General features: G+C 34.5%; 2 protein-coding genes across 3 annotated transcripts; one reads left to right on the top strand and one right to left on the bottom strand.

The window, feature by feature from the left end:
• Positions 1-5,090: 5,090 nt before the first annotated feature.
• Positions 5,091-7,732, top strand: LOAG_04446 (phosphoglycerate mutase; the record flags this gene model as incomplete). Its single annotated transcript, XM_020446594.1, has 4 exons — positions 5,091-5,308; positions 5,669-5,844; positions 5,996-6,614; positions 6,915-7,732. The coding sequence occupies 3 exons, from the start codon at positions 5,091-5,093 to the stop codon at positions 6,238-6,240; spliced, it is 639 nt and encodes a 212-aa protein (XP_020303090.1). The 3' UTR covers positions 6,241-6,614; positions 6,915-7,732.
• A 429-nt stretch (positions 7,733-8,161) lies between these two features.
• LOAG_04447 lies at positions 8,162-9,647 on the bottom strand (the record flags this gene model as incomplete). Of its 2 annotated transcripts, none has more annotated exons than XM_020446596.1 (5): positions 9,524-9,647; positions 9,107-9,185; positions 8,744-8,865; positions 8,483-8,576; positions 8,162-8,345 (listed from the first exon to the last, which is right to left on the bottom strand). In XM_020446596.1, exons 2-5 carry the CDS (start codon positions 9,151-9,153, stop codon positions 8,162-8,164), a joined length of 447 nt encoding a protein of 148 aa, XP_020307270.1. In that variant the 5' UTR covers positions 9,154-9,185; positions 9,524-9,647. The 2 variants fall into 2 exon arrangements, with proteins under 2 accessions (XP_020307270.1, XP_020303091.1); XM_020446595.1 differs by lacking the exon at positions 9,524-9,647 and adding an exon at positions 9,355-9,478.
• Between the last annotated feature and the right edge of the window lie 891 nt (positions 9,648-10,538).

The raw sequence follows: 10,538 nt of genomic DNA on the forward strand, positions 1-10,538 counted from the left end.
TTCCATTCATTTCATTCACTTGCACTACAGAATATGGTGATCGGAGAGAAACAAAGATAGAAAGCAGACAAAAACGTATGAAAAAGGTAGAAGAAGAAAAAGAATGTGAATGATTAGATGGAATTACTGTAACGCAGTGCGTGTCACATGGCGTGTCGCATGCTATCATCATCTTATTATATTTTTAATTCGTACCTTATCGATTTGATGTAAAGAATTGATAAATGCTATGAGATTTGAATTGGAGTTTTTATGTTTGTTCGATTGTTTGGTAAAATGAATGGATCGAACAAATCGGAAAAAATGGCACCGCGAACCCCGGGGAAAAAAAGACACCCACTCAGTAATTGCTTTTCTGAACTGAAACATAATCACAATCATTATTATTTGGTATTCCTTCTCATGAATTCTACCACTGTATAAATAAAAACTTTGTAGAAGTTCATCACTCTGAAATTCAGTCTCCTATTCGATTGATTCAATCAGGCCTTTTAGATTGATTAGATATTCGAGAGGTTATGCATGGAAAATTATTCCTTGAAGGTGAAAAGGAGGGCTTTTCTCTGGTAATTCATATAGCAAGGGTGTTGAAAAACGCAATGCCGGAATCATTTGATCATTCCGGATCATTTAATGATGATGACTGCTTGCTTCTTGCTTGTTGCTAATGCTAATTTATCTATACCTTTTCATATTTCATTTATAAATATGTCTCGGTGACTTCTTCAAATCAACTTTCTTGATTAACTTTAGTCGACCGGCAAGAAGCACTGCTTTTTGAGTTTTATGCCTAATTTGTCGCACTTTCAGTGTTAATACTTGGCAGTTATTAGGTTCTTGCATTTGTGACAGCCATCATGAATGGTACCTTCTATAATGATGTCTATGAGATGGTGATAACAGCACTTCCTGATTGTCAATCTTCTAGTGATCTAAGCGATTGAAATCTCCGAGCAAGCATTGAAGCCATCAATTCTTGTGAATTTTTAAATCAATTTTGAAACCTTTTTAAAATAAAAAATTAATTAAAATTTTATGCATTTACATAATTCCATTAAAATGTTCCAAAAAACACATATTCAGCTATTCAATGCAATTGTCATTTTTAGGATCATCTTGCAAAAAGTTCAGTCCGGAAGACTCTTCAAGTGGAACTAAATTAAATTCTTAGGAGATTTTACCACAGATATTTGTTAAATCGAAATTGTATGATAACAGATTATCAGTATTATGTAAACTGGGAAAAAAAAATTCACGAAATAGAAGGTATTAAAAGCACGAAAAACAGGTGACAATTATGCGATGTGACAAGTGCTCCGATCTTGAAGTAATCATCACTTAAACAAATAACATTGCTGGTGATCTAGCAAGGATTTAGATTTTTTATTGGAGCCGAAACTGAAGAAATTGTAAATGAAGCAAGTTAAAAAGAGTAGTCGCATTAAAAAACACAATCTGCTGATAAATAGCAGACCTAATGAAATTTATTCAGTCGATCCGACCTGTTGTAGTGAATGTAGCATTACGTTTACTTTCACTTTTTTAATTTACTCTCAATTTTTTCAAGTTGTTTCCAAATTTATTCACGTGCTCACGTGATCTCAGTACGTCCAGTTTCCACGTCAGTGCCTTGTCTTGTGTCACAGCCGATCTGCTACTGCTGCTTCCATATAATGCAAATGTATTTTGGATGTAAAGAACTAGTTATCTGTGGATATAAAGCTTGAAATTATTTTCTCCAGAATATTTATTTCTCGACAGGAAATGATAGAAAATAAAGTCAATAAGTATTAGTTGTAAACTGAAATGCAATAGCAGCAATATGTAAACATGAACGCATTTATAATCTGGTTCTGAAAATAATTAACTTTGTCAGAAGCGTACGGTAGTGAAAATTGTTCACATATAACAGGGTATTTTGAAAAAAGACCAAAAAACTTCAAACTGTTCTCAAAAAGTTCCGAAAATTACAGTCGTCTTAACGTCTGTTGTCCACAAATTAATGAAATTTCTTAAAACCCCTCCCGGTGTTCCCATCACATTCACATCTTCCTCCGTCCTGTATATGAAATTGCTTTTTAAATTGCTTCTTGAAGATGAAATCAAATTTGCGATTTCCGGAAATTTCAAAGAGTCGGTAGGATTCGGAATTGTAAATTTGACGTCTGTTTTGAAATTAGCATAAGAGTCAATGAACTTACGCTATAGTTCTGCAAGTGGATATGATGTTAGGATTGATTCAGTATTTTCCTTTAATTCAATGATAATTCAAATGATTAAATGAGAAAAGGAAGTGCATAAGACGAAGCTTTAGCACCTCATAAAAATGTTTATAAATATCTTATTAAAGATTGAAAAATTTGTCATAGGGTCACTATGACGAATTTTTTGAGAGCAAAAAATTTTTTTTTGCTACATGGGGTACTTTTTTCAAATTTTCGGGAGCAAATAAAAAAGTGATCACGAAATTTTGTGGTTTTCATTAATAGGATTTTTTAAGAAAGGTAGAAAAAATTAAATCCTTTCAAATGCTTACACCCGGTTTCATATCAACTATATCTCAAATCATATGAAAACGGTAGAGAGTATCAAAATACTTTCAAGATTCTCTATATGATCATTTTCCTGATCAGGCTGATGACAAATCCCAGATCACCAAAATACATGCCGGCAAGTCCCTACTAAGGATAAGCATAAAGATGTCTTTCTCTCAAATCTAAAAGTCGTCTTTTCCTGAATCCAAATCTTGGAAGCTCTTTCATGCCTGGTAGTAAATGCTAGTTATTTCAACTTAAGTTCCAAATCATTTTTAGAATATTCATTTGAAAATTTCTGAAAATAGCTATTATTTTCTGATGCAAGAAAAATGGATAATTTTCTGCACACTTCACCCCATGTTTTATAGCTTGTTTAGGAAAGCATGAATACATTTCCGACAAGTTTAAATGGTCAATTTAAAGGCTAACAGTTAAATGTACATTCATAAACACAACATTATCCTTAAAATTTTTAAGTTATATCGTCAGCTTTGTCTGCCAAACTATAACAGGTTTAAAATTAGCCACTTTTTTTGAAATGGACCTTGAACTATGGAAACCAAAAAATTTAATTCTTATCGATAAACAAAGTGAAGGGAGAATGAAGAAGCCCAGCGACGCTGGTCTGGTCAATTCCGGAGTAATGGTACTACTTCGAACAATCTTTTTGTAATACAATCACAAAATACTATGAGGTAAATAGCAGCGCCATACAAAGTTGTGCTTAAAACGAGTTTTCTACCACTAAAATCATATTGTGGCATGAATGAATGAGATGGATATGTAGTGTTCCATGGCAAGGACACTGTGATTGTTCGAGCGGATATTTCATGCATCCGCAATCCAACAACAAAAAATTGTTACTTCTTTTGTGCATCGTGCAAAAATTGCTGTCTTGTGGACAAAAAAATATAACAGTTTCTTGACAGGGTTGTGCCAGAAAACATTGTTTCTTTTTTCTCCTTTAAAAATACCAAACTGAAGAAGACTATAATAGTTGGTTTCATGGGAGGCTTCCTTCTTTGTTACAAACCTTCCCCGCAAATGGCGGCATTCACAGTAGTTTTTGCTTGGGAAGGAAGGATATCTATTCCTTTAAATATAACAATTTTGTAGAAATGCACTTTTAAAAAGGACAAGATGCAAACTGGTTTATTGGCACCGTAATCGACCATGTATGAGCCTGCTTGCTATCATAAATTTCATAATGATTCGAAATGATTAATAGATTAATGTTTGGGGACAATATAATTTCTTATCTCTTTTCATAACGAATCGTAAGGATAACCTGAATTAGCTTAGCCAAACATTAATAAGACAATTGTTGAAAAGAGGTAATACACCTAACACAATTATTCCATCCTCATTTAGTTAACACATTATAACCTCAATGTATCCGGCCAATGAATTCTATCTCTTTCAGATTACCTTCAGTGTTGCGAAAGAAGGATTCGTGCCTTCTCTGCGGAAAGTACCAAATTCCTCTCCCAGTCAGTCTCTTTCCACAGAATAAGTCGATATTTTGTTCGTTTCGAGACAGAAATATGGAAATTTGCCTTCATTTCTGTTTGCCGAAAGTTTCCATATTTCTGTCTCGAAAGGAATAAACAAGATTTTTTCCTGAATGTCGTCTTTCCTCCAATAGAACGACTCATGTCCACGGCAATCTTTTACAGATATTCCGTATCAATCGAATTAATATCCTTGCCCTAAATTCCCTCGTGCTGTTGATCGGAGTGACATCAAATGATTGACAACCGTTTCGTTTTTTCCATCGGTTCTCACTTTTTGAGGAACTCTAAATTAGCTCTTAGACATCCCGTTATTGAATAAACAAGGTAATCAAAAGCCTATTCTTGCATGCTCTATAAGGAAGGAAACACAGATCATACAAATTCAACCACATAAGTAGCAAACAACCCATGACCCTTGCCCCGGGCATTGAACACCCTTCCAAGAATTCCTGATCCGCCCGAAATGTTTCCCACCACATTTTTATATCCTCATTCGTTTTATGTTGGCGCGATGGAAATGTCTTCCAAGTTGAACTGCATGTCTGGATATTGCTCCAGGTGATGGTTCAAAAGAAACCATCCCTTGTCATCGAGATGCTTGCTTTGATTCTCTATTCGTTCGGAGTTCTTTTACCTCCTGCTAACAGGAACAGCAGGAATCTCCAGTCGATTTCTTTAGACTCAAACTACTCATTCCTTTCCCATTGGTGATTTTACCCTAATTTATCCCTCATTGTTTTACTTTTTGTACACACCATATGAATAATTTGAATAGTCTCATTTCGAGTAAGATTATATCTCCAGTCATCTAAACCTAGTAATTTTAGTTCTTTGATGATGGGTGAGCAGCTGTGTTCTTAATTTGAGAATGCATTTTGAACTTACTCTTCAATTGCGTTTAAGTGCGGAGAAAGTTATTCTAAGATAGTTTAAAATTATGCAAGAGGAAGATAAGAAACCGAGATTTCTGGAGTTTTTTTCGCAGCGCCGATGAGTCCATGACCAATCAACAATTTTCAGTGCCACTTAAGGCAACGAAATGCCATCGCTGTCTCGATTATCAGCGATTACTTTGTCGGTGATAGCCGGCGGTGCATATTATTCTCGATTAGAAAAATGGTTGTTTGGTTCGGAAAATGATGCACTGGGAAGCATGTTTCTTTTGAATGCTGCGAAATGTGCAGAAATCAGTACATCTTTTTCATTTCCTTGCGCACATCCTTCTCCACAAAATAAATGGGATCACAACTGGGATAAGTAAGTTCATCACTTTTCCAATACTTTTTCTTTTTTTTTCAACTTTTTTTTCAACACAATCTCTTTGGTTTTGAAGGTTCACTGTTCGAATTTTTATGGAATGCTTTTTTTCCAAATTTTTTTAAATCGACTGGCTTTTGTTGAGTGCGGAGCGTTTTTTTGTTGTTTCGCGTTGTTTAGGAATAAGTCACTTACTTTCACAGCTCAGTGCGGATTTCTCCTCATATTCAGTGGTTTTTTAAATTTTGACTTCAAATTTATGCATTATCTATAGTTTTTGAAAATTACCTTTTTTAGAAATTTATTTTGGAAAAGGATTATTTCATTTATATAATTTTTAGCAGCCTTTTTTGCTTGCAGTCGAGAACCTAAGTACATGGTGAATCCTACAGAATATGAAGAAGCTGATCCAGTCAGCCGTCAAAATATGTTAAATGAGGCAACGCCAACTTCGAAGCGAAATATTATTCTCATACGACACGGACAGTATTTTACGGACCACAATGATAAAAATTATCTCAGCTTGACTCCTTTAGGTAATGTTTCCTGTTGTTATTACTATTTCTTTTTTGCTTGTATACACATCCGTCAAGTTTTATGAGGCAAAAAATGGAAATATTGTTTTATTTTCAAATGACTGTTTGTTTCAGAACACTACATTCATTTTTCTACCAAAATGTTTTACAGGGCAAGAACAAGCGAAGTATGTGGGTCAACGCTTGGCTAATAGTGGTTTAAAGTTCGACAGTTTGGTAATGTCGACAATGACGAGAGCGGAGGAAACGGCTAAAATAATTCTAAGTGAGCTACCACCGACTTCAACAGAAAGCGATCCGTTATTGGAAGAAGGAGCACCTTTCCCACCAGAACCACCTAGCAAACATTGGCGTCCTAAGCACAAAGTAATTATTTTTATTGCTTCAAAAAATTAAAGTCAACATACGCTATTGGGACTCACGAAAAGCGGTTACATACGAGTTATGTAGTTAAGAGCGTATCCATTTCTTAGTCTTAGGATTCTCATATTTACACAATTTCATGCATATTTTTAAACTAGTAGCGAAACTAATGAAAGCTCTCGAAAACTAGGTAACTACGAGATTGTTAATGAGGTTATGCAATTATTTGGTTTTTGCATTAGCTAATTTTTTGGTTAACTGTTTCTTTCTTTGAATTTTGCAACGGAGGGATCGCGGATTGAGGCAGCTTTCCGGAAGTACATACATCGTGCTAGTTGGAAACAAAAAAACGATAGTTGGGAGTTGATTGTATGTCACGGAAATGTGATACGGTATTTCGTGTGCAGGTTTGTCAAGTTACATTGCTATTTTTTCTTAAGTACCAAATGTTGATTGCGCCATAAAACAGCATACTGACACAAGGGAAGAAAGATTTCTAGATCCGTTTTTTTCTTAATTTTAGCAGTATTTTGGGCAACTTCAAGTAAAAGTGGTTGACTTTAACAGCTATTAAATATATCCAATAATAATTACCCAAAGACAACGGGAACCAATGTAGTAAATGATGACGATGATGTTATTGGAAGTCCATATTAGTAAATCCATATTGATTTCAATCTCATGAAGAAAACTATGACACATTGAAGAGCTCTGCAATTTCCTCCCGAAGGTTGGCTGCGAATGTCAGTTGGTCATTGTTCGATAACTTGGCTGGTTATATATCCGAATGGTTTTGTATCTGTGAGATCCCTTGGCGATATCGGTCATTTGTCCAGTGGAAAGGTTTCTTTCTAGGTTGTAGCCGTTAAACATTAACTGTCTTTGTTCACTTCCGTAACTAGTGTGTGGTTAATCTGTCACTGATACAATGGACTTAATCACACTTAAAGTTCATTGGGATTAATGCGGCAATTTGGATCTTTTAAATTTAGATTTTGTCTCGGTGACAGTTTATAATCCAAGTTTCATTCTATTTAAGCGATCCAGGAAATACAGATTTTAATTATATCATTTTCGTCATAAATATATCTCATATGGTGTGGTCGTAATTATGGACATATCAAACCGAAACTTACCTGCACCATTTTTTCTTTGGATTCATGGCTCTCATCTGCTTGGCCAATGCTTAGTTTTATGTGTTATTTTCAAGGTTAGCGATTTCATATTATTAAATATCAGATGGATATAATATCCCGCGCTATTCCTTAGTTTTCCATGTTCTTGTTAGAAGAAAAACGCTGTGGTTTCCTTTTAGTTACGATATGTGTGATTTATTTAGTGACTCTTTTACTTTTGACTGTTATTTTGTTATTTGTACATGTCGTAGCTGCGGTGGTAGTAAACATAATTTAGTTGTTTTTGGGAATTATTGTATTGATTTTAGATTGTTTCATGTGCAAACTGTTTTGCGCTGTCAAATTCCTTGTTTAAATTTGCTGTTCAAATAAATTCTCATAATGCAGAAAAGTGAACTTATATCCTTTGGATACTTCGTAATTGGGTTTAGCTTAACCTACTTCATTAGATATTGTCAGTGTTGGATTTTCTGGATAGAACATTCCAGACATGCTCTTATAATGTAATTGAAACTCTGGTTATGCAAAAGATCAATACTTAGATTTCAAAATCATTTAGAATTTAATTGATATTAAATTGTTGATGTTGTTTCGAAGGTTATGTTGAGGATTTTCTGATCACTAAATTAACCTTATTTTGAAGGTTACCTTTGCTAGCTTGAGTCACTTCAGAAAATTGATTTCGAAAGTTCCTGTTATGATGTTACAGGAAAACTTCTAGTTTTTTTACAAATATGTTTATTCTTATGCGTTTCTTTTATTACAAGAAAAACTTGAATTCAAAGAGAAATCAAAGCAGAAATAAACGAGAAAGAATCCTAGAATAATTTAGGAACAAAAAATAGAAGAATAACGGCAGCGACGACGAACTGATGAATCGCTCCGCAGTAGCTTGCACTTACGTTGCAACGGTCGCCGAAGCATGAACATACTCGAATTGTTTGTGAATCTGATTCATAGCGGAAAAGATCGGATGCTTTAACATCGCGGCACATATCGTATCTGTAAAGCAGCGAGTTGTTTTGAAATTATTTGAAAAATGATGACATTTAGAATTTTTGGCCATAAAATGCTCAAGCTTAGGAAAGTTGTACTTCTTTTTCCTTTTGGAAGTCAAATTCAATTTTCGAAAGATAAACCTATCAAATAAAACCATTGTTCTATTGAAAAAGCCATGACGACTTATGGAGACCGCACAACCGCGTATCGTTAGCTTCTTGCCTGTGTTACGTCCTGAAATAATGCTGCTATATTATTTGTTATATGATCAATGTGCTCAAAACATTATAGAAATAAAGAACTAAGCTTTAATCATTCACTGTAGAAAGTTCATATATTGATTTCGAATGGCATTTTAAATTTCGCTTCTGATTAACTTGCAGAGCACCGAAAAAACTTGCCCATAACAACAAAATCCTGAGTGAGTGTGAGACAGATTGATTTGCAAGCCACTAGACCAATATTAGACGGTCGCATTGGCTCATTGCACTGCGACGTAAAGTTCCTCGGTTCATAAAAGTACCTGCAAATAGGGGCCTCCAAATGTGCTTATTCACATCTAACTCCAGGACGTGCTGTCTTTATTTAAATCAACTCTAATTAATGGAAAAGGCACTAGTGTAGTATTGCAGTAAATATGCTAAAATTCATAGATCTATTACCGAATCATTCAAATTTAGTATGAGGACGAGAAGTTTGTATTTTTGTAGATACTGTAACCCGAGGAGGTACCTTCGTTCATAAGAGTGTCGTATTAATGATACCTCGACATGACGCCGTCCTTGAATAATTCTTCGTATAGTGGTGACATGCATGAATAGCACCGATTCGAACGAGTATAGCCTGAAAATAATTGATAACTGTGGTTATCTTTGGGAATATGCTTTTGAACATATTGTAGTGGGTTTTATTTGGACCTTAGAATCATTGCTCGGTTCAATTAATCAATTTTCCAATAGATTTCCTCGTCCTTTTTTCAAGAAATCTGTTAATAATATAGTGGATGACTTGCCAGAAATATGATTGATAGATGTAATTACAAGAAATAGAGTGATCGTTGTTGGGATTAGAGTTGAAAATAACATTGAAATGAATTGTGCGACAATAAGCTTGTCCAGATTGCTTCAACAAACGTCATTCTCCGAAACAAATTGTGAAAATGAAGGTTGGAGGTAACGAACTGATGTGCCGCTGTCGGAAGTATGCATTGAACTAGTGCCATGTAATTGGATATACATCAAGAGAGTCATCCACTAAGGGTACATTACAATATATTCCGTAACAAATGTGTGGGATAGTGTTCACTTGTTGATGATTGTTTTGCTATTATTTTTGTTTCCGCATTCGCGATAACTGTAGTGTGATCAGATTTCTCATTTCATCTCATCCCGTTTCTTCCAAAGCACCTGAACGTAAACTTTTATTTTGGAGTGGATTCGGATATGAAAGAAAAGGAGAAACAAAATAATGATCTCATGGTGCCCATTTTTCTCAAAAATCGAAAGACAAATAGATGACGACCACTTCCCTCCTTGATAATGCTCCAAATCTTTCTATCTTATTCCTTATTTTGTAAAACGACGTTGTTGGAATCTTACAGCTTCATTGATTTGTTAGCTGTCTGCCTAAAATATTTGCACTCCGAGCATTCATCGTTTTAAGACAGTGAATATCATACCGAATTAATCTCGAAGTTTCATTCATGAAAGTACAAATTTATTGCATGAAGGATGGCATTAAACAATTCCAGAACTAACTATTGATAAATACCTTCTATTTCTCATATTGACTGCATCCTTATTCTTTACTTTACTCAATAAGTCTCTTTTAATTCTAAACTTGAAAAATTGGAGTTTTGAAAGATTTGATCTTAAAGCATCAGTCATATTTAGAAGGCGAACGAACTGAGAAGGGAAAAAGACTGTGGTAAAAAAGAAAAAAAAAAACTCATTTTAGGAAGCAAATCCTTCTTGCTAGCATCGGTTTTGAAGAGAGTAATTTTGGTTACCACTTCATTGTATTGTGCTTGATCCCTGGGATTAGTAAACAAACGGACGATTTTGTTCCATTGGGCTTTCATAAATAATAGATTCAAAGGAGGAGCAGTAAGTAAATACTGCCGCAATTTTCTGCGATGATTCGTTTTCAGAAATTAGATCAATTTTTATTGCTTGTTTTTTTTTTTTTTTTTATTTT

This window comes from Loa loa (assembly GCF_000183805.2).
Source record: "Loa loa unplaced genomic scaffold supercont3.9, whole genome shotgun sequence".
Taxonomy (NCBI): domain Eukaryota; kingdom Metazoa; phylum Nematoda; class Chromadorea; order Rhabditida; family Onchocercidae; genus Loa; species Loa loa.